This window comes from Sturnira hondurensis, unplaced genomic scaffold, assembly GCF_014824575.4.
Source record: "Sturnira hondurensis isolate 20B ecotype Veracruz unplaced genomic scaffold, ASM1482457v3 Scaffold0005220, whole genome shotgun sequence".
NCBI classification, from domain to species: domain Eukaryota; kingdom Metazoa; phylum Chordata; class Mammalia; order Chiroptera; family Phyllostomidae; genus Sturnira; species Sturnira hondurensis.
Genome location: NW_028077851.1, coordinates 374,097 through 398,364, shown reverse-complemented (window position 1 = coordinate 398,364; position 24,268 = coordinate 374,097). Strand labels below are relative to the sequence as shown.

The following is a 24,268-nucleotide window of genomic DNA, read 5'->3' as shown; positions in this document are numbered from 1 at the left end:
TCGCACACAGTGAGATGGTCCACGCAGGCCCCAGGGGGCAAACCCAGTGGAGGGCTAACGGCAGTGGCACACTCACGTGCAGTGGGACGAAACGCGCAGGCTCAGGTGACGGTGGCAGCTGTGGCACGGGCCACCTGTGGGGGCCGTGACAGGAGGCGGCAGACAGGACGCCATTGCTCCTCTTTGACCCCGCCCCCACATACAGAGTCACAACCCAGCAACTGAGTTGTCCTGCTCTGGGGAACACCTAGGGCTCCGATCCTGCTACGTAACAGGCACAAACAGCCCAAAAGATGGCGCAAGAAGAACTCAAAGTCCCAGAGCCAATAACTCTAAGCGACCAACAGATTGCCAGCCTCTCAGAAGCACAGTTCAGGACACTGCTTATCAGGATGCTCACAGAACTGGTTGATTATAGTCACAAATTAGAGGAACATATGAAGGCTAAACTAATGGAAATGAAGGGAGATGTCCAGGAAACCAATAGCGATAGAAAGGAAACTGGGACTCAAATCAATGGAATGGACCAGAAGGAAGAACAAAACATCCAACCAGAAAGGAATGAAGAAATGAGAATTCAAAAAAATGAGGAGAGGCTTAGGAACCTCCAGGACATCTTTAAATGTTCCAACATCCGGATTATAGGGGTACCAGAAGGGGGAAAGAAACAGCCACAAGTGGAAAATGTATTTGAACAAATAATAAAGGAGAACTTCCCCAGTCTGGCAAAGGACATAGACTTCCAGGAAATCCAGGAAGCTCAGAGAGTGCCAAAGAAGTTGGACCCAAGAAGGAACACACCAAGGCACATCAGAATTACATTAGCCAAGACTAAAATGAAGGAGAGAATCCTAAAAGCAGCCAGGGATAAGGGGACAGTCACCTACAAAGGAGTACCCATCAGACTGTCAGCGGATTTCTCAAAAGAGACCTTGCAGGCAAGAAGGGGCTGGAAAGAAGTATTCCAAGTCATGAAATCCAAAGACCTACAGCCAAGATTGCTTTATCCAGCAAAACTTTCATTTAGAATGGAAGGACAGATAAAGTGCTTCTCAGATAAGGTCAAGTTCAAGGAGTTCATCATCAACAAGCCCTTATTATATGAAATGCTAAAGGGACTTATCGAAGAAAAAGAAGATGAAAAATATGAACAGTGAAAGGACAGCAAACTCACAGTTATTAACAACCACGCCTAAAACAAAAGCAAACCAAGAGGACAGCTAGATCAGGAGTGGAACCATAGAAATGAGGAACACATAGAGGGTTAGAAACAGGGGGGTGGGAGGAGGAGAAGGGGGGAGAAGGCGCAGAAAATAGCATAGATGGTAGGCAGAAAATGGATAGGGGGGAGGGCGAGAATAGTGGGGGAAATATAGAATCTAAAGAAGTTGAGACACGTGGTTATAAACTAAGGGGGGGGAGAATGGTGGGGGAGGGAGTGTGCGGGTGGAGGGGAATGAAGGGGGGGAATAGAACAACTGTAATGGTATAATCAATAAAATATATTTTAAAAAAACAAAAAAAACCAAAAAACTTTCCATTTTTGCCAGAAGATCTATGAGGGCTATAATTACACAGTGCTATAATTAAAAAATCTTATGCCCAAGAGTCAGGAGACCTTAACTGTATTTCTGCCTCTGCTACTTTCTGGCTTTGAGACCTTGGGCAAGTGTTTTACCTTCTCTATGAGGGAAGAACATAGGAAGGCTTTGGTTTCCTTAGATGAAGAATTTGGACTAGAAAATCACTAACAGTCCATACTTCTATATTGACAGAAATCTCAACAATACAGATTGGAGGGCTTCAAAGGAAAAAAATCCGTATTCTTCCAGATTATATTTATCTAGGCCAGCTTTACTTAAATGGCTGATTATGCCCCCACTTTTCCCCCAAAGCTCTGAATGGAACTGTGTAGTTACCCCTTTTTAGTATAACGACAAATATCTTTTCAATTTAATAGAATGTAGATGATACAGTGGGACATCTATAAAAAAACAAGAAACAATACATGGTAATTAAGACTAAATGAAATCACAGCTGTAAAATGCCAGCAAGGCATACCACTTAGAGTAGGCACTAAGAAATGCTAGTCAGTCCTGGCTGGTGTGGCTCAGTAGATTGAGCACTGGCCTGCAAACCAAAAGGCTGACAGTTTGATTCCCAGTCAGGTCACATGCCTGGATTGTGGGTCTCCAGTAGGCGGCGCTGGAGAGACAACTACACATGGGTGTTTCTCTCCCACTGTTTCTCCCTTCCCCTCTGTCTAAAAATAAATAAATAAAATCTTTTTAAAAAATATTTTATTTTATTTATCTTTAGAGGGGAAGGGAAGGAGAGAAGGAGAGAAATATCCATGTATGGTTGCCTCTTGTGAGTCCCCTGCTGGGAACTGGCCTGCAACCCAGGCATGTGCCCTAACTGGGAATCGAACCGTGATCATGTGGTTCGCAGGCCTGCGCTCAATCTACTGAGCTACACCAGCCAGGGCATCTTTTTTTTTTTTTTAAGGGAACCGGCAACCCTTTGGTTCACAAACCGGCACTCAATGCACTGAGCCACAGCAGCAGGACAACAAATAAAATATATATTTTAAAAAGACCTTAAAATGTATTACAATTCTCTCAATCCTATGGTCTTGGGTCCCTTTTTGATCTTCTTGCACAGTTCTCCCACTTCCATCATGTGCCCCACCAAAAGGAATGACTCACCCTCTATTCTCCACCTCCAGGATGAGTTCTCAGGTAATAACCTCTGTTTCCTCCAGCAGAATATACCCAACCCCCATTCACACAGGGGCCAGTGCATGAATCTGTTCCTTGTTCCTCGGGTCAACGAAGGCTGCTCAGGTGGAATTCACTCCCCTATATTTTCTTCTTTGAAGTATCCTCTATTTCCCTGGACTCACTGTTAACATTTAATTGCCAGTTTATGAAGCATACAAAGAATGGGAAGCTGGATTCTGCACTTTAAAATCTATTATGTGTGCCCAGGGGCCATAGGGAAAAGAGGGGGTGTCTTCTACTTTATGTACTAATAGGCAATTATTCCCTATGATCTTCTTACTGAGTAACCTCCATATTCAGACTCATAGAGGTGATATTTTAGCAGACCTAAGGGTGGCTGATTGCACTTCGCAGATTTCCTGCATATTTATGAGGAGTTAAGCCTTGATCCATGAGTCGAGTCTTCCCTTTGGACACGATTTCAAAAGAGGAGAAAGGGAGGGCCGAGGGGAGAAGGTAGGTCATACTGAATGGGTGACTTACTGTGCATCTGCCCCTCGGCTCTGATTGTTCCGACTTTTTTCCCCAGCAGGCTGACTCCCTTCCAATCATAACTAGAACTGTAAGGGCCTGTATTGTCGAACTATAAGTTCCTGGAGGGGAGGGACAATGCCATCATTCCCCCAGGCATGATGCTTGGTGGGAAACAGACCTTAACAAATATTTGTTGAATGATAAGCAGGCTTTTACTGTCCTTCAAGTGCACACAGACTTCAAGGTGACCCCTCCCCATGATCCTGTCTGCTGGTGTTTACTCCTCCATGTGATCCTCTCTGCTGAGTGTGGGCAGGACCTACGACTTGCTTTTTAATCAACAGAAGGTGTTGAAGGTGATAGGGTGCCACTCCCACGGTTGTGTTACATTATGTAAAACTCTCTGTTGCCAGGCAACAAAAGCAAAAAATAGCCAAGCGAGACTACATCAAACTTTAAATGTCCTGCATCAAAGGAAATGACCAACAGGAAAAAAGCAACCTACTGAATTTTCAGGAAATATTTGTAAATCACATACCTGGTAAGTCAATAATCAGAATACAAAAATAGCCCTGGCTGGTGTAGCTCAGTGGATTGAGCACAGGCCTGTGAACCAGAGGATCGTGGTTCGATTCCCAGTCAGGGCACATGCCTGGGTTGCAGGCCAGTTCCCAGCAGGGGACCCACGAGAGGCAACCATACATTGATGTTTCTCTCCCTCTCTCCTTTCCCTCTAAAGATAAATAAATAAATAAATAAAATCTTAAAAAAAAAGAATACAAAAATAACCCCTGTAGTTCAACAACAACACCAACAAAAACCCCTGGTTTTATAATGGGCGAAGAACTTGAAGGAGACATACAAATGGCCAACTAGCATATAAATAGATGCTCAAAGTGGAGTGGGGGAGGGAGTAAAGGGGGTTAAATACATGGTAACAGAAAATGGTAAGACTTGGGCCCTGGCTGGTGTAGCTCAGTGGATTGAGCGCAGGCCTGCGAACCACACAATCACGGTTCGATTCCCAGTCAGGGCACATGCCTGGGTTGCAGGCCAGTTCCCAGCAGGGGATGCACCAGAAGCAACCATACATTGATATTTCTCTCCTTCTCTCCTTCCCTTCCCTTCTAAAGATAAATAAATAAAAATTTTAAAAAAAGAAAATGGTAAGACTTGGGATAGCAGGCACATGATGCAATATGAAGATCATGTATCACAGACATGTACATTTGAAACCTATATAGCCTTATTAACCAATGTCAGCCCCATAAATTTAACTTAAAAAGCTGCTCAACATCGCTCAACATCACTAGTCAGAGAAATGCAAATCAAAATCACAATGACATATCACCTCACACCTACTGGGATGACCACACCTACCCAAACATTTTTTAAAATAACAATATAACAAGTGCTGGTGCAGATGTGGAGGAAAGGGAACTCTTGTGCACTGCTGGCGGGATTGTAAAATGGTGTGGCCTCTATAGAAAACAGTACGGGGGTCCCTCAAAACATTAAAAATAGAATTATCATATGATCAGCAATCCACTTCTGTGCATATATCCAAAAAAAATTGAAACAAGATCTTAAAGAGATATTTGCATCCCATATTTATTACACGATTATTCATAATAACAAAAAGGTGGATGGAACCTAAATGTCCACTGACGGATGAATGGATAAAGAAATGTGGTATATACATACAATGGAATATTATTCAGCCTTGGGAAGGAAAATTTATGTCATAGGCTACAACATGGATAAATCTTGATGCCATTATACTAAGTGAAATGAGCCACTCATAGAAAGACACTCTATGATTTTACTTATACGAGGTATCTAAAGTACATACTCAAACTGATAGAGACAGAAAGTGGAATGAATGGTGGTTACCAGGGGCTGAGGGAGCGGGAAATGGGAAGTGGTACAATACGTACGTATACAGAATTTCTGTTTTGCAAGCTCTAAAAATCTGTGACACAATAACATGCATTTAGTTAACAGTACCATACACTTACAAATGGTTAAGGTGGTAAATTTTATGTTATCTCAGGTGTTTCACCAAAAAAAGATTCTATCTTGCTAACAGACTCTTACTGCTGGCTTCATGAAGTAAATGGCCACACCAGGTAAGCCAAGGTGACAAGGAATTGCAGGTCAGCTTCTAAAAACAAAGGACAGCCCTGGCTGGTGTGGCTCAGTGGACTGAGTGCCAACCTGCAAAGAAAAAGGTCGTCAGTTCGGCTCCCAGTCAGGGCACGTGCCTGGGTTCTGGGCCAGGTCCCTATTTGGGAGTAAGAGGCAACTGATTGATGTTTCTCATGCACAATCAATGTTTCTCTCCCTGTGTTTCTCCCTCCCTTCCCATCTCTCTAAAAAGAGATACATAAAATCTTTAAAAAATAAAAGTAAAAACAAGGGAGAGCCTCAACGGACAGCAAGAAGCCAAGGCCCTCAGTCAAGGAAATGAATTCTGCTAATGCCCTCAGCCTGAGCCAGCAAGTGGATTCCTCCTTTGTCACACTCCCAAGTGAGAATGCAGCCTGGCTGACACGTTGGGCAGAGGGCCCAGCTAAGCCATGCCTGGACCCCCCATCTACAGAAAGCACACAATAATAATAGGTATATGTAAGTTTAAGCTGCTAGATCTGCATTAATGGATGTGACAACAAATAATTACTACAGAAGAGCTGTTATAAGACAACTGTTACTAGACTAGAGGGGTTTGTTCCCCCGAATGCACCATAGCCCAGTCAAATGCAAACAGGAGTTTGCAGCGAAAGATTCTAAAGGTTTATTAGGTAAGGAAATGGCGCCAAGCCTGGAATCATAGGTGAGGCTGTTACTCTAAGACTGAGGTCCCGGATGGCTTCTGGGGGGGAATTAATTATGTTGATGAAGAGAATTAGGGTCATGCTCAGGGTCATGGTCTGTACCAATTGGTCAGTGATAGGGCAGGGGGTAGGTAGGTGGTCAGAGCATCTGGTCCTGATGCAGCCAGGGGTCACTTCTTCTGGGCCTGGAGCTGAAATACAACTAAGGCCTAGATGTTCTCTCTACTTTGACTACAGCTGTGTGTCTGTGTTCAACAGACCTGTTCCTAAGAGAATTGGAGGCCAACCAGAATCTCACTGTCCTGCGGGCTTAATGCTTAAGGGAGTGAGTATGCAAGGGAGAAGGAGGTGGGTGAGTCAGGGAGCCGGATGAGGCCAGCTTGATTCAAGAGGAAAGAAAGGAGAAAAGGTCATACTAAGGAAATGAAGTTTCTGCACGGTTACACAGCCTGCTTTCAAATAACTGCCTCACTGTTGGGAACCTTGAAAGAAAACGTGTTCATCATAGAGCGCAATGACCCTTGGGTCAACACCACCAATCTGAACTCATAAACATTCATAGCCTTGGAATACGGTCATGTCTTTGTCTAAAAATCACTCAGCCTTGCCTTGAGCAGTGTGGCTCAGTGGGTTGGGCATTGTCCCACAAACCAAAAGGTCCCCAGTTTGATTCCCAATTGGGCATACGCCTGAGGTACAGGACCGGCCTCTCGTTGGGATCATACTAGAGGCAACTGATCGATGTTTCTCCCCTTTTCTTTCCCCCTCTCTTCCCCTCTCTCTAAAAATAAACAAATAAAATGTTTTCAAACAAATAAAAATCACTCAGCCTCTAGATCTGGTTTCCAGGGGGCAATCTCTGTGGTTGCTTCTTGTATGTGTCCTCACCAGGGATGGAACCCACAACCCTGGCGCATGGGGAAAACACTCTAACGAACTGAGCTACCCAGCCAGGGCAGGGAATCAATATTTTAAAAGATTAATGAGAAAGACACTTCGTAAACTCCCATGACATCTCCAGAGGGTGGGAACCACAACAGAGAAGGTACTTTTGCTTTCTTTCCTACATATGGGATAATCCTAGTGAAGGCAGAAAATCACCAGTTCAATGTTGGGGCAAGGTCATTTGGTGATAGTTTAGCCTCTCATTTTACATACTGAAAACACAGCAGGCTCCCTTTATGCTTTCTCTTTGATTCTTCCAGAAACCCTGGCAGGGCAGCGCAAGCCAAACCCCCAGGAGGGTCAGTCTGAGAAGATGGGTTGTAAAAGAAAAACTCTATGTGAAAGAGGTTTGAATACTTTTTCCAGTGGGTACAACAGGAATGGCTACATCCTAATCCAAATCTTCTCAAACGTTTTGCTTTCAAGACATTTAAAAAGTGTTGAATGCAAAAATGCTTATCTTCAAAAGTTGAGAAAACATAACAATACAAAGGCACACATTCCTTTAGTGGCCAGAGCAACAATGCCATCAGACATCCTGTAAATTTACAGTTATTTCAAAATAAAAAAACTTAAAGGGAATAAAATCACAGAAGATGGAGCAAGTAGGGATTACAGCTCTCAACAGCAATGGAATTCAAAAGACAGTCAGATGTCATCAATAAATCCAACCTCAGATTCTATACGCAGTGAAATAAATCCATCAAAAATTTTAAGGACTAGCCCTGGCTGGTGTAGCTCAGTGGATTGAGCGCAGGCTTGCGAACCAAAGCATCACCAGTTTGATTCCCAGTCAGGGCACATGCCTGGGGTGCAGGCCATATCCGCAGTGTGCGGTGTGCTAGAGGCAACCACACATTGATGTTTCACTCCCTCTCTTTCTCCCTCCCTTCCCCATCTAAAATAAATTTTATTTTAAAAAATCTTAAGGACTAAAGACATATTTAGGCAAGCAAAACAGAAAATTTTACAAAAGCAGACATTCCATAAAGAAATTATGATGTGTGTACCTAAAGCAGGAGTGTTCCCACAAGGAAGAACTAAGATTTAAGAAGGGGAAAAAGTATACAAGAAAACACTCTGTTAACTCTAGAAATTACAAGTACCATACAGGAGAAATAAATTACTGAGAAATCCACATATCTTCTTAGGATATCTCGAAAACAAATGGATATACAAACACCCATTTCTTCAGTCATGTGAGTGATGACTTAATTACACATGAGTTTGGTTCTGAAAAATTCCAGCGAGGTTTTAAAAGGCAAACGAAGTCTTACAATCATTACAAAACTCATATTGACACAGACTCCCAGAAAGGATCTTGGAACCAGAGTTTCAAGACCACACTTTTAGAACCGCTGCTCTAATCTCCCCATAGCCCAAGCAAGGCCAAGTCTCCGGAGTTGGGCCCCAAGGGGAACCCCTCCTCTCCTCTTGCTAGTGTTACCACGGACGCCTAGATTCCGAGGTCGGGCTTTCGGGAAGGCTCCGTAAAATGCCGCTAGAGGGCGCCTCTAGAAAACCGGTCGCGCACGTCGCCACCAGCGCCCCCGCCTGCGCCTGCGCCGGAGGGGTTCCCACAGGAGCCAGAAGAAAGGGCGGTGCCAGGGAGGAGGAGGGCGGTCGCAGCCTTATTGGACGAGGGGCCGCAGCCTCATTGGACAAGGGGCCACCGCCTCACGGCCGGGGGCGGTGCTTCTCGGAAGTAAAAAAAGCCGGTAGCAGGCGGCCGAAACAGTCTTACCAACCTATTCCGATCCGGCCAAGTGTTTCTACTGCTCACCGAAGCTACCCGGGTCATGGTGCCCGCCTGACTGAGAAGAGGAAGCTCCCGGGAAACGAATGAAGAACCACTTTCTCCTGTTGTTCAAGTACAGGGGCCTGGTCCGCAAAGGGAAGAGAAGCAAAAGACGAAAATGGCTAAATTCGTGATCCGCCCGGCCACCGCCACTGACTGCAGTGACATCCTGCGGCTGATCAAGGTAGCGGGAGGCGCTGGCTCTTCCCGGGGCGCGGCGCGGGGTGGGAGGGGGGCGGCTGCGTTTGGTCCGGGGGAGTCCTAGTCTGTGTGTCATGTTCCGCTTTCTCCACCCGCCTCCCCCAATCCCCGCGGTGCCGCCGCTCTGGGATTCCGGGAATAAATCAACGCCCCGCCCCGCCCACCCCATTCCCTCTGGGCTGGCCGCGCCGGGGCCTCACTGTTTCTGACTCCTACCTTTTGTCCTATGTGCATCGCCTCAGGAACTGGCTAAATATGAATACATGGAAGAACAAGTAATATTAACTGAAAAAGGTAACGCCACTGTGGCGGGGCTGGGGGGGGGAAGAGCCTCGGGTGTCTGTCACCTTCACCGAGGCCAACACTGGCTGTCCCCGCTGCCCTCTCTTGCAGATCTACAGGAAGATGGTTTTGGAGAGCACCCCTTCTACCACTGCCTGGTGGCAGAAGTATCCAAGGAGCACAGCACTCCGGAAGGTAATCACCCTCCCCTTCCAGAAAGTGCTAGTTTGTTGTATAGACGTAGTGTATGCCCTGTAGGAGCACTTACAGCGCAGGCCTAAGTTACTGAGAAGTTGGCCAGAAATAATAGGCAGCCAGTGTTCGAACTAATGAGGAAATAAAATAGATGCGCTGCACTTACCAGGGCAGGTAAAAAGAGCTGTTTTGAGTAAGTATCACAGTGCCGTGAAGACCCAGAAAAACTTGAGCTGTTTAAAAGTAAGTATCGGAGTGCGGTGGAGACCAGGAAGACTTAGGTAGGTCACTTGTGATTCAGTTTCATGAATGGTTCCTATTTGACTCCGTGGTAACCTCACCATTTGGTTAATTCTGTCAAATCACGTTTGTTTGAATTTGTCCCAGTCTTCGGGTTACAGCCTCTAGCTTCGCCATGTACATGGCCCTTCCGTGTACATGGATGGGCGGGGAGGTAACTAAAAGATCCTTTACACAATAAAGTAGATGGTCATGATAAAAATGAGGTAAGGCCCTATTATCACACACTTAAAACACGGTAGATCAGAAACTGTATTCTCTTCACTTCCTGTGTTTGCAAAGGACTATAAAATGGCAACAAAGTTTAATTTGAAGTCTTTGCCTCCATTTGGAATTATAGACACCAAATGAAACTGAGTCTGATTATTCTTTTTGCTGGTCTCAGTTAACTGGTCAGAAGACAAAAGTAAAAGGGGAAGTTATTTGGGTGGGTGCTTACGTGTTTTTTTCTGAAGTTTGTTCCCCAAGCTAGAAGAAATGAGCAGAAAACAAGAAAATATAAGGGATGAAGTATTTTTTACAGATAATGTGGATGTTTCTCTACACCTCTGCTTCTTCTGGCTTAAAAACTGGGGAGAGCAAATTGAAAATGTTTTCACTGGAAGGCAGGTTCTGAAATTAAACCTTGCCCTTTTGGCCTAATGTCCTGACCTTAAGGAAGCAGAGTTTCTGAGCTACAAACATCTACTATGCTGAATTGCCGCATAAACCTCATTCCCAACTCCACATACCACTATATCAATAGGATGTGAATAATGTGTGGGTTTAGTTTAAGATCATAGCATTTAGGCTCTGGCAAGTAATGAAAGCATTCTCTCTAATACATGTGAGAAATATACATGTGTATATTTCCTAAAACCTGTGATGCACTTTGGATTTTGCAGCTGCAGCTTTCATGAATGCATTTCACCCATAGCTCATGTGGTACTCTGATTACAGGACACAGCATTGTTGGTTTCGCTATGTACTATTTTACCTACGACCCATGGATTGGCAAACTCTTGTATCTTGAGGACTTCTTTGTAATGAGTGATTATAGAGGTATGGTCAAATTCAGGAGGGTGGCTCTAAAGAGAAACCAGGCCTTGCAGTCCTTCAAGTGACTTTTTAAAAATGCGACCTGTCTTTCTTTTAGGCTTTGGGATAGGATCAGAGATTCTGAAGAATCTAAGCCAGGTACGTTTTGCTTCTTTTTCATTTCTGAATTGGTGAGGGTTACTGGATCATGTTAATGACTGAATCAAAACTGGGTCCTGCAAAGCAGGTGACATGTCACGGAGCCCGTGTTTTACTCTCCCCTATGTATAACAGGTGGCGATGAAATGTCGCTGCAGCAGCATGCACTTCCTGGTAGCAGAGTGGAATGAACCATCTATCAACTTCTACAAAAAAAGAGGTGCTTCTGATCTGTCCAGCGAAGAGGGATGGAGACTCTTCAAGATCGACAAAGAGTACTTGCTAAAGATGGCAGCAGAGGAGTGAGGGGTGCTGGTGCAGACTACACCTTCCATTCTATTTTAGAAAAAGTTCTCAACTTATCTTGCTTCCTGTCATGTTCGTAGTGAAATAATAGAATGAGCACCCATTCCAAAGCTTTATTACCAGTGGCGTTGTTGCATGTTTGAAATGTAGCCTCTTTAAAATGGCAATGTAGTTTGGAGTCAGATTTACCCTTGAACATCTTTCAATAAACAACAAGGTGGTGTGATCTTAATGTATATGAAAAAAAACTTCATTCTTGTGAGTCATTTAAATGTGTACAATGTACACACTGGTACTTAGAGTTTCTGTTTTGATTCTTTTTTAATAAACTACTCTTTGATTTCATCGTTTGGTGTATGCATTTTTACTCATCCTCTATTTTGGAACATAGGTGTCTTGCTTGTTGGCTGCAAAATAAAAATGGCCAAGAAACATAACCTAAAACCTTGTAATTGCTCAAACAAATCTGGAAAGAGGCCAGTTGGATTCCAAGGTTTTATATGTAGCAACACCTATAAGATCACTTTACACCGATGACACTGTACATTTCACCTGTGCAATTTTCAAGAGCTTACAAACTGATGCCCGCCATAAGAAGCCCATTTGTTAACACAAGTAAGGAGTCAGAGGTGGGAGGGATTCTGAAATATTGGGGGCAAAAAACACCTTGCCCACAAGAATTACATCCTTCATGAAATACTATTCAGAAGGAAAATGATCACTTTGCTAATAGGGCAGGAACAAAAATCCCACATTTTTACAGGACATTTGCAAACAGGCTAGAGTTGGGCACAGGTATCAATAAGGGAAACGAGTGTCCTCATTACAGTGATGTAAATTCCCATGCCCACTAATTACCACAATAAGGGAAATGGTAGTTGATAAGAACCACTGTACTGGTTTCCAAGATTAATGTCTTCCCTAAAGATGTTGACAGGCCTGAAAAACAATACTCCCATCTTTCTGTGTTCTCCAGGGAATAAATACTGGGCTCCTCAGGGGAAGAGGGAACTTGCAAAGCATCCTTTTGTTTCGGTGGCTTCCCTGAGTAAGAGGCCACTAAAGCCATTATGGCTTCCTAAGTGAGAAGGCAGCCATGTAAACAAGTGTGCTCCTGTACTGGATTTAATACACAGGAGCTCTGGGCTATACCGGTGGCTCAGACAGCCTGCCACCCAAACAGGCTTACAGCGTGCATTCTCAACCAGGCTCCTACTGGGTGGCAAGTAACCAGGAGAGACATGCTGGCTAACTAACATAAAAAAGGTTAACCGAACACAAGGAGCCTTGTGGGGAAAGAAAACTTGAAAATTGTGTTTTGGAAAGTGGGCCTCTGAGGAAAACAACTACATGCTGACTGAGGTTAAATATGTGAATAAATTAGATTAACCGAAGGACTTACAATAATAACTCTTTGTTTTCTCATTCTTCTTAGAGCTTAACCCTGAGGGCCCAGTGTTGTCACCAGGAAAGCTTTTAGGAAGTGTTTGTGTCCGTTTTAAAGAAGTCCCTTAAGTTTCAGCTGAAACACCAACACTCCCATCAGCTCCCCAAATGTTCATCTCAATCACAAAGATACCTCTTTAAAAGCTGAACTGTAAAACAAATCTGTTAAAGCTTGAAATCACCAAGCAAGTAAGAAAACACATTCTGGGGAAATGATAGGGCAGGAAAGAAACAATGATAAACCTGGAAAAGGAGAAAAGTCCATGTAAGCAACGCCTCTGTGAAGATAACTTGAAAATTACTATTTTACTAAAATACTAATCCTGACATAATCATTTGGGAAGTATAGTATTTCAGGCCTAAGGATTTCTCAATTATTACATATGGATATTAGGAAATTTTCTCTGTTTTTTAAGAGATGCAAATTAAAACCACAATGAGATACCACTTTACACCGGTGAGAATGGCTATCATAAACAAAGCAATAAACAACACATGTTGGAGAGGGTGTGGAGAAAAGGGCACTCTGGTGCACTGTTGGTGGGATTGCAGACTGGTACAACCACTATGGAAAACAGTATGGAATTTTCTCAGAAAACTAAAATTGGACCTGCCTTTTGACCCAGCAATTCCACTGCTAGGATTGTATCCTAAGAACCCTAAAACACCAATCCCAAAGAACCTATGCACCCCAATGTTCATAGCAGCACAATTTACAATAGCCAAGTGTTGGAAGCAACCTAGGTGCCCATCAGTAAATGAATGGATCAAAAAAACTATGGTACATATACACAATGGAATTTTATGCTGCAGAAAGAAAGAAGGAGCTCCTACCTTTTGCAACATCATGGATGGAACTGGAAAGCATTATGCTGAGTGAAATAAGCCAGGTGTTGAAGGACAAATATCATATGATCTCACCTTTAACAGGAAGCTAAACAGCAAAACAAACAAGCAAGCAAAATACAACCAAAGACACTGAAATAGAGAACAGGCTGACAGTGACCAGAGGGAAGAGGGGAAGGAATTTCAGGGGAAATAGGGGAGGGATTTAGAGGAACATATATAAAGGATACATGGACAACAACTGAGAAGGGTGGAAATGGGAGGGAGGGGGGGAGCACAGGGGTGGGATGGGATGGGAGTAATAGACAGAAAACTGTAGTTGAAAAATAAATAAAAAAAGAAGCAAAAAAGGGAAACTTTCTCTGTTTTTAAAATAGAATTATTATTTGCTAAGCTTATTCTATCCCTTAAAAATGTATAAAGTCAAAATTTTTGATACAGTTCCCCCTTATCCACAGAGAATACTTTCAAGCCCCCCAGGGGATGCCTGAAACTGCGGACAGTACTGGGCCCTACATCTACTATGCTTTTTCCTACTTATGCACATACCTATGATAAAGTTTAATTTCTAAATTGGCCCCAGTAAGAGATGAAACTCTAGCCTCTTTGCAATAACTAATAACGAAATAGAACAATTATAACAATATACTGTAATAAAAGTTATGTGAATGTGACCTCAGTTTCTGTCTCCAAATTTTTTTAAAGATTTCATTTATATATTTTTAGAGAGACGTGAAGGGAAGGAGAAAGAGAAGGAGAGAAACGCCAATGTGCAGTAGCCTCTTGCACACCCCCAACTGGGGACCTGGCCCACAACCCAGGCTTGTGCCCTGACTGGGAATCAAACCAGCGACTCTTTGGTGTGCAGGTCTACACACAATCCACTGAGCCACACCAGCCAGGGACCTCTCAAAACTTCTTGTTGCACTGTATCACCTTCTCATTTAAAGGAGGCACTTTATGGCTTCTCTTTGGCATGTCTGGATTGCCAGCAACACTACTCTTGCACTTTGGGGCCCTTATTAAGTAAAATAGGGGTGACTGGGGCACAAGCACCGAGATACAGGGACAGTCCATCTGGTAACCCTGATGGCTATGAAATGACTGAAGGGTGGGAACCATCTATAGTGTGGAGATGCAGGACAAAAGGATGATTCATGTCCTGGGTGGGACAGAGCGGGACTGCGCAAGACTTCATCACATTACTGAAAAATATGTGCAATTTAAATTTTACAAACTGTGGGCCCTGGCAGGTAGTTCAGTTGGTTAGAGTGCTGTCCTGATACACTAACATTGCACGTTGGATCCCTGGTCAGGGTACATACAAGAATCAACCAATGGCCCTGGCTGGTGTAGCTCAGTGGATTGAGTGTGGGCCTGCGAACCACGCGATCGCAGTTCGATTCCCAGTCAGGGCACATGCCTGGGTTGCAGGCCAGGTCCCAGCAGGGGACTCACGAGAGGCAACCATACATTGATATTTCTCTCCTTCTCTCCTTCCCTTCCACTCTAAAGATAAATAAAGAAAATCTTAAAAAAAAAAGAATCAACCAATGAATGCATAAGTGGAACAGACTGATATTTCTTTCACATACACTCTCTCTCCCCGCTTCCCTCCCTCTCTCTGCCCCTTCCTCTCTCTCTCTCAAATCAATAAACAAAAAATAAATAAAAGTAATGAATTATGTGTTTCTGGAATTTCCCATTTAATATCTTTGGACAATGGTTGACTGTGTGTAACCGAAACAGTGGAAAGCAAAACAGCGGATGAGGAGGTCTACTGTACTTTGAAAACGGGAAGTAGCTGAGTTTGTCTGCGAATAGGCTTGTGACATCCTGCTACAAATCTGATTACAGGGTCTACAGTGGAGCCATTGTTTGGCACTGACCCAGTCATAGATAGGCCAAGATCCTCAACTGCTTGCATTTCACGGGACAGCCTTTCCATGGAAAGTAGTCTGTTTCACAGAAATGCAAAAACAACAGCTCAGGAGAAACCTCATGATTTATGAATGCCTTAACGCCGCTAGCCGCCAACCTGTGATTCCCCAGCAGATTCAGGTGGATGGCAGTTATCACTGCTCCTTGAGGCGAGTGGCTGTTCAGTAGCAACTGGTAGAGCTGGCTATGTCTGAGGCAAGTATCTACCATCCTCCTGACTGTGGCAGGCCTGGCCTCCTGTTCAGAGTCTGCAGGTAACCATGTCTGCTCCTAGGGTTCTATCTTTCTGCTTGACTGGCCTCATCCTTGTTTTCTTGCTTCATCATCTCTTCCTGTGGGTGGTCGCCTCAGGGTGACTTATGCCTCATCTTCATCCCTTTGTGCTGCAAGTCTGGGCTTCGAGCCAGTCAGTTACCCACAGCTCAGACGGACAGGCCGGTACCCTTACTGAACCCACCCCGCTCATTGTTGCCTTTGCTGCCCCTCCTATCCAAGGCCACCAAACACCCTTCTTCGTGATGTTCTCCCAGCATCCTATTCCCCCATCACCTCTCTCTTTATCGGGGATCACATTAGAGCAAAAAGGGCTGTAGTAGCTTCCAGATGGCTACCAACATAATAGTCGATAATAAATAAGAGTTAACATTTAGCAAGTACTCACCAGGGACTATATATCATTTTCTCATCTGATTCTCACAAACATCCTGTGAGGTAGATACTATTATTAGCTTCTTTTTATAGTGAGAAACTAAACTTCAGAGAGGTTGTGTAAGGCCCCACAAGTAGGCCTGGGCATCAAACTGCAAACCAAGTTTCTCAAAGCCCTGGGCGTTCACTGCCATATTTTCATGCAACCTCATATTCTCTGTAAGAATGATTAAATTGGACATTCTTTTGGATGATACTCTAAAGAATAATCATTATCAGCACTTTCTGGATCATCGAAATCAGTACTTCTCAGGCCCAGGTTTGCCAACAAGCAGTAAGAGTTTCTTAGGTTCCTGCTTGAGCCTGGCAGAGGGGCTTATTGGGCTTGTCACAGAAACTAGATTGCCCTGTCCAGGGACAGCCACCTGTGAGCTTTGACAGGAAGCTGCAAAGTTTTCCTCAGGACAGCCTATCACCATTGACACACCCCACAAACTGTTGAGCCCGCTGGAGCAAAAAGGCCATTTGTAGTTCACTGCTGAAAGAACAGGCAGGTACCAAGCAATTCAAATCTGTAAGATAAACCCTGCCTCCCTTCTCCCACAGCCTGACTGGGTGGTGCTAATGCATGACTATGCCGAAATAATTGGTGAAATGTATTCTAGCAGAACTGATTTAAAAGACAGAGGATGTGTATCTAGAAGGAAAGAGACGAATAACCTCCAATAAACGGGAAATTAAGCATGCAACAGAAAATGTAAATTATTAGAGGCCGTTCAGGTGCCTTTACAGGTAGCAGTTATGCACCGCCTCGGGCATCAGAAAGATCACACTGAAGTAGCCAAAGAAAATCTGGCCCATCGAGCAATGAAAGAGGCTGCTGAAGGAACATGTATAACACCTCTGGCACTTGTTCTAGATTTGTCACTATTTCACGCTGAATATTCGACTGCAGACTTAGAAAAAGCTGAGAGCTAGGGTTTTGAACCACCTAGATATAGGAAGCCATGGTTCACAGGTCCTGGGATTTCTAAAGCCACATGTGCCAGAAGCACAATCCTTCAAACAGATCCCCATCAGAGAAAAAGAAGGGAAACAATACTGAGGACAGAGCCCATCTGAGGAGTTGCAAATAGACGGTAGCCTGATGCCAAGGGTCCAGAGGTGGAAATATTTGTTAGCATGTGTTGATACCTTTTCAGGATGAGCAGAAGGCTGTCCCACTAGAACAGAGAAATCCTCAGAGGTAATGAAAGCCCTACTGAAGGAAATAATCCCTTGCTTTGTCCTACCTGGCAGCATCCAGAGCAGTAATGGACCTGCTTTGTTTCAGAATCACACAGAAAGTTAAGTAAACGTTTAGGGATCAGGTGGACACTCCACAGAGCATGGTGACCTCAGGCTTCCGGGAAGGTGGAGAAGATGAATCACACCTTGAAGAAAAATATAGTCCAGCCGTGTTGAGAAACTCATCTCCATTGGGATTGAGTTTAACCTACTCCCCTGCTCAGGATAAGGGTGGCTCCTTGAAGTGGGATTCAGTTGAGTCCCTATGAAATTGTGTATGGACAATTTCAGGCTATGATTGGGGTGGGAGACATGTATGTAGATCAAGAAGCAAAGGTAAAGAACTATGTACAACATCTAAGTCAGACCTTAGCTGTAAGGAATGACCTCACTTGTATCAGAGACCTCTCCCTCCCAGGCTTGCTACATTTCTTTGAGTCTGGAGATACGATACTACTCAAGACTTGGATGACAGCATCTCCTGCGAGCCAACCAGGAGAAAAGTGGACTGGACCTTGGGACCTGCTCCTCACTATCCCCACCATGGTGAAGCTGGCAGGAATAAAACCTTGGACTTATCACACCAGAGTAAAGCAAGCACTGGAGGAACAGTGGACCACCGAACCACAAGAAGACCTGAAAGTCATCCTTCAAAAACAATGATTTCTATTCTTTTCCCATGTTATGGAAAACTTATTCTTTTCAAACAAGATGAAAATATTCAGGTATATGTAGTAAAAATGTTCTAAATGTCTTTGACTTTTAGCTTGCCGGAAGAACCTATGTTGAACAAACTTGACTTCATGTCTTACAGGCATTTGTACTCCCCTGGAAAGCCTCCAAAATTGTTAATATAATTGGGGACCTATGATGACTCTGAAGGACAGGGAAATGTTTCCTTTCGAAACCGCTAATGCAGCCCAGGCTGCACAGAGTGCGCAACCTTTGTCATTTGTACTAATAACTGTCTCAGATGAAGGGCAACACCACCACTAATGTATCGTCTGCCTTTAGTCACTTCAAATTGCCTGCGGGATGGTTTCTAATGGAAGGACTGTTTATTCAACAGCGAAATGATTACTTCCATATGAAACTAATTTTATAAAGATAAGATAATTCAAAGTACCAGTGCGAGAATGAGAGCGGAACTCAACAGTTAAAGATTTTAGCCTTCGTTGGTTAACTTAAGTGATGAATGCAGGTGGAGCCTGCGGAAAGCTGTTATCCCAGGAACTGAAATGCATGAATATAGGAGGTCACGTCAACCTCGGTGGTCCAGGGGGTCTGTAAGCCTTGGAGATGGTATCTGAGCAGTTGCATTCCAGGGAGGGAAATGCCCGTGAGGCAGATAAAGAATTGTTTGTTGATCAACAGATAAAATGGACAAAGACGTACCAGGAAAATCACCCTGGACTGCAATTCTTACTCAATTAACCTTTTTTTCCAAACCTCTTACCTACCCTTTCTTCTCCTTATTAAAAAGATTGGCTTGAGATGAGATGTTAAGATGGTTTTTGAGGGTACGTAACCCACCATCTTCTCAGATGGCCAGCATCTGAATAAAGTGCCCAGAAAGAGAGAGAGAGAGAGAGAGAGAGAAATCAGTAGTTCTCAGTACCGGCTGCACACTGGAATCACCTAGAAAGCTTTTAAGGAAATGGACATTCTGAGGTGAGGCCAGGGTTGAGAACCACTGATGAAGATCATCACCTTGTAACCAAGTTCTAATCACAGTTATGAATGCAACCATGCTGCTTCCTTGGGCACCACGTCATTGACAGTGAGCTCTTGCCAAGCGGGCAAAGACTAACGGAAGCGACATCATATTGCATGAAGAAGAAAATTCTGGAGAGTTTTTAGAGAAAATGGTGGAAGAGTTGTGTCATCCGGTTGTGTACAGCGCTGGAACCAAAAAATTCCACCCCAGCCAGCAACTTCATCCTTTGCAAGCAGCAACTTCATTTCAGCAAAACATCCTCCCTCACATTAAATCAATGTTATTCATTTGCATTTTATTCATTTGGTAGTTTGCCTGTACTGCATTTGTAAATATATATTGGTTTTTACTGTGACATAGGAGTTATGAACATGCAATGTTCACATCTAGTTGTATGTCTGTAGTAAGTAATATTCAGTATAATAAAAATCATTTCAATCACCACGGGAGGCCTGTGAAAATTCTGTTCCTTTCAATGGGGTCATATTAGTGAACTTGTTGCCATGACCATAATGCAACACTGCCTGCTTCTGCTTGGTTTCAAAAAAAAACCAAAGGTGTCAGAGGTAGGACTTTACCAAATGGGCCCCGACTTGATCAAAGTAGCTTTAGTTTTCCAGCACGAATATTTCATAGATGATTCTTTCCCATCAAGAGGCATGGTATGCCTGGATGTCTCTTTTTGTGATGCTAGCAGCCATTCAAATGAATATCTAGGTCCACTGATTCATTAGGAGTTCCGAAATGATGTTCTTGTATGTCTACCATTCCCTCTTCATTAGCTGAAACACTTCTAGAAAGAGAGCTTCCCCCACATCTTGCATAAAGTACAGTTTACCGAGTAAAGGCAGGGTAAATGCTTGATTCTTCCCTTGTATTTACTAAATTTCAAAAGAATGCAGTGGCTTCTCCGGCGTCTTGTAATCAGGCTCACCCCTCTCCCAAATATCATTATTATTAACTCGTGGATTTTAAACATTTCCTGTGTTTTAACTCATTGTCATTAGATTTCTTATTGGAGCTCAGGTTGGCCCCTTATTATTCCGTGAGAGCTTCTTCAAGTTGTAACGTGACCCCAGAAGGCTTCGTTAGCTTCCTTGCTTTTAAGATGTCTCAAGTTCATCTGGTACATTTCCCACCCGGGGAACTGACATCCATGTCCAGGTAATTCTGAGCTTCAGAGGCTCCCAGGGAAGCGACATTTATTGGGAGCCAGGAGTGTACACAGCTCTCTGGGTATTCTATTCTATTCTATTCTATTCTATTCTATTCCATCCTCACTCAAGGACATTTTTTCATTGCTTTTTAGAGAGAGATGAAGGGGGAGAGAAACATCGACATGAGAGAGAAACATCAATGGCTGCCTCCCGCGGGAGCCCCAGACAGGGATTGCACACACCCAGACGGGGGATCAAATCCAGAAGCTAGAAATGTGCTCTGACCAGGAATTAAACCTGCATCCCTTCAGGTATGGGACAATACTCCAAGCTACTGAGCCACACTGGCCAGGGCTTTTTGAGAATATATATATATATGTTTATTGATTTCAAGAGGGGGGTTAGGAGGCGGGGAAGGAAGGGAGAGAGAGAGAAACGTGGATTGGTTTCTTCCCATCTGTGCCCCAACTGGGGATGAATCTCCACCCTAGGCATGTGCCCTGATGGGGAATCAAATCCCCAACTTTTCCGTGTACATGGACGGTGCTTCAACCAACTGAGCCACACAGGCCAGGGCCACAGCTCTCTGTTTGGATAATGGCACAGGCGCAGCAGGGAACACCTTGTAAGTGGGGACTGAGAGCAGGGAGGGAATTCCCTTCCGGCTTAGCTCAGGGAGGCTTCCATCAGATGTGGGCCAGGCTGACTCCTTCCACCCTGTTGCTTATACTGCTTTCTTTCATCCAGCAAATCAATAACAACAACCACAAAAGTGCTTCCAAAACAGCTACATTCACAACAACAATGATCCTTGTTTGCAGAGAGACAAGGTCCAGGGGCAGTTTGGATCTGAAGAAAAGAACACTCCACTTGGAGCCAAAGGAAACTGAATGACTACCAGGCTCTTCTACATTCATGGGAATAAAAATAAACTTCATTCACGGGCTTACAATTAAACCACCTCAGAGTTGCTATGCGGATTAAATGAAATTATGAATATGGATGTGCAAGGTGTACATTGTTAATACATTCTATGTGATACATATCTACTTACAGTAACCCTATGGGGAGCATCTACTACGTACCAGATGCTGTGGTGATTTTATTTCATTAAATCTGCATAACAATAGTGGAGGGTATTTCATGGGTGGCAGAATAAGCCACCCCAAAATATGCTACATTGGCATAAGGATTATTTTGAGCTAAAGGCACTTGAAAAATAGCAGAAGCAAAAAGGGCATTGTAATCTCGCATTTTCTTTCTGAAAACTGGAGATAAAATTCCCAAGTGAAAAGATGTCTTCCCTGTATTAGGAGAAGAGAAACATTTTTCGAAGGGCAGTCAAAGCCTTGAGGATTCTGAATGGAGTTTGTGAAAAGAATCCTTTCTTTAGCCTGCCCATATAGCTGAGTTACTTTTTAAAAAAAAAGATTTTACTTATTTATAGATGGGAAAGGAAGGAGAGAGAGAGAAATATCAATGTATGGTTGCCTCTAGTGTGTCCCCTGCCGGGAACTGGCCTGCAACCCAGGCATGTGCCCTGACTGGGAATCGAACCTCGATCATGTGGTTCACAGGCCCGCGCTCAATCCACTGAGCTACACCAGCCAGGGCCTAGCTGAGTTACTTTTACACAGCTGTCTCTCCTTGTCTGAACTAGTATGAGAACGTTTAGGTTTTGCCAATTCTTTGGGTCTTCATTTCCTCCTGCAAAGGGCTCCCATGTCATGTAAAACTTATATTGAATAAATCTGTATTCTTTCCCCCTCGGTAATCTGTGTTCTGTAAATTAAATGATCAGGCCCTGCCAAAGACCCCAAGAGAATAAAGGTCAAGTTTTCCCTTCGGCACATAGAGCTGTGGTTTCAACTAGCAGACCGTTGGGGTGGGGGAGCCTTGGTTGGTACAATTTGCTGGTTAACACGGTATGAATAGTTCCACCAAGGCTGATTTTAAGCAACCAATGGTTTTAACAACTAACTGTCTTGCAAACCTCCCAAATACTTAACAATCGGCTCCCCAAGCTAGTACGAGCTGGCTTCAGCACACCACTGAATCAGGCCCATTTTAAAATGAAGAAGGAGGCTGAGAGAGGTTGAGCAACCGGGATTCAGTGCAGGGGCTGCTGGCCTGGGCCGTCAACCAGATCCGTGCCTCCACAGACGTGCGCATGCTCTACCAGACACGTGGCCCCCCCTCTACGAAGTTGCTCCACACTATTTGCCCTGGGATTGACTTATTTATCCTTTTGCTACAACAGGGCAAACAAAACAGTTTACCTCCTTGACCTACAACAGATTGTGAGAGCAGGGATTCTGTGTGTCATAATTGTTATAGCCCGAGGGCCGTATTCCATGCATCTAGTAACAGGCACCCGTTTTGAGGTGCAATGTAATTTTTAAAAAGATTTTATTTATTCTTTTTATTTTTTAAAGGATTTCATTTATTTTTAGATGTGGGGGCGGGAAAAAGAGAGAGAGACACACACATCAATGCATAGTTACCTCTCGCGCATCCCCTAGTGGGGACCTGGCCCACAACCCAGGCATGTGCCCTGATCTGGGAATTGAACCTGCAACCTTTTGGTTCACAGACCCGTGCTCAATCCACTGAGCCACACCAGCCAGGGCTTATTTATTATTTTTAGATAGAGAGGAAGGGAGGGAGAAAGAGAGAGAGAAACATCAGTATGTAAGAGAAACATCAGTGGGTTGTCCTTTGCACTACCTGGCCCTCAACCCAGGCATGTGCCTTGACCAGTGACCCTGGAATTGAACCAGTGACCCTTTGGTTTTGCAGGGTGGCACCCAATCCACTGAACCACACTAGCTAGGGCTGCAATTTAATTTTTTTAAAAGAAAGCTAATAATTATAAAGCACTTTCATGGCTTACGTCATTTCATCTTTGAAACAAAGGCATCCTTTTGTGCCGGGGAAGGTAGAGGTGAAGTAACTTATTCTATGTTGTACAACCAGAGGTAATGGAGTTGAGATTTGAACTGGACAGCGGGACTGCACACAGACCCCATGAAGCAGAACTCTGTGTAGTCTAACCAGACACAGTGGCCTTGAGTAGTTAACACTGGTGGGTGCTCGGGGGCTGACTGTTTGTCACCTGGAAAAAGTCTTGCCTGTGCTTAGAATAGGTTTGGAGTCTATTACCTGTTCCTTCCTTCACTTCTCGGACAGCTACATGAGAAAATTCAACTCCTCCCCACAGGGCAAGCTTCAAGGCAAGGCCCGTGGTTCAGGGTCCGGAACCATTCCATCTCACTTTCTTTCTCAAATTATATTGAGTTCTGTTACTAGAAACAAAAAATTCGCTCTCCTAAATTTTCCACACGGGCCTCCAAGGAGCTGAAAAACAAAAATCATTTTCCAGTTTTTCTGGCTTCAAGCCTGATTCTAGGATATGATCCAACACTAATCACCATCCAAATGTCTGTCAGCCAGACGGTCACTGTGTACTCTGGCACAGAGTACTGAGGCAGTCTTGTGCAATGTTGTTAAAGCATTATGTTATAATTATACCCTGGCCTTGTTTCCTGCCCATCTTCCAGATGCTTATCCGCCAGCAGAATTACCTGACAATCGCTCTAAACAAGCCTGGACAAAAATCAATTAACAGTGGTAACCCTCAGGAACTTAGGAAAGAATAGACAGCTAATGTTCCAGAATGTTCGACCAAGTCAAGAGTCTCTGATAGGCTAATCAAAAATATCAAATGGTATCAAATGGTATTTCTACCTCTCTTATTCTGCCTTTGACCTCTCTTTGTGATGTCTTTTCCAGAACAGTTACTCTACTCACCTTAAAATGTGAAACGCTGGGAGAAAGTCTCACAACCCTCCAGCCCCAGATCCCAACACTGCCCCACCCCCCAGAGGAGCTGAAATGTCCACAGAGTGAGTGGTGTGCGCGTGCAGTTTGTT

General features: G+C 44.0%; 1 protein-coding gene across 1 annotated transcript; it reads left to right on the top strand.

Annotated features, from left to right (window-relative positions):
* The first annotated feature begins 8,758 nt into the window (after nucleotides 1–8,758).
* On the top strand, nucleotides 8,759–11,628 carry SAT1 (spermidine/spermine N1-acetyltransferase 1). The gene is made up of 6 exons (XM_037046221.1): nucleotides 8,759–9,018; nucleotides 9,278–9,329; nucleotides 9,429–9,512; nucleotides 10,752–10,853; nucleotides 10,948–10,988; nucleotides 11,124–11,628. The coding sequence occupies exons 1-6, from the start codon at nucleotides 8,953–8,955 to the stop codon at nucleotides 11,292–11,294; spliced, it is 516 nt and encodes a 171-aa protein (XP_036902116.1). The 5' UTR covers nucleotides 8,759–8,952; the 3' UTR covers nucleotides 11,295–11,628.
* The last annotated feature ends 12,640 nt before the right edge of the window (nucleotides 11,629–24,268 follow it).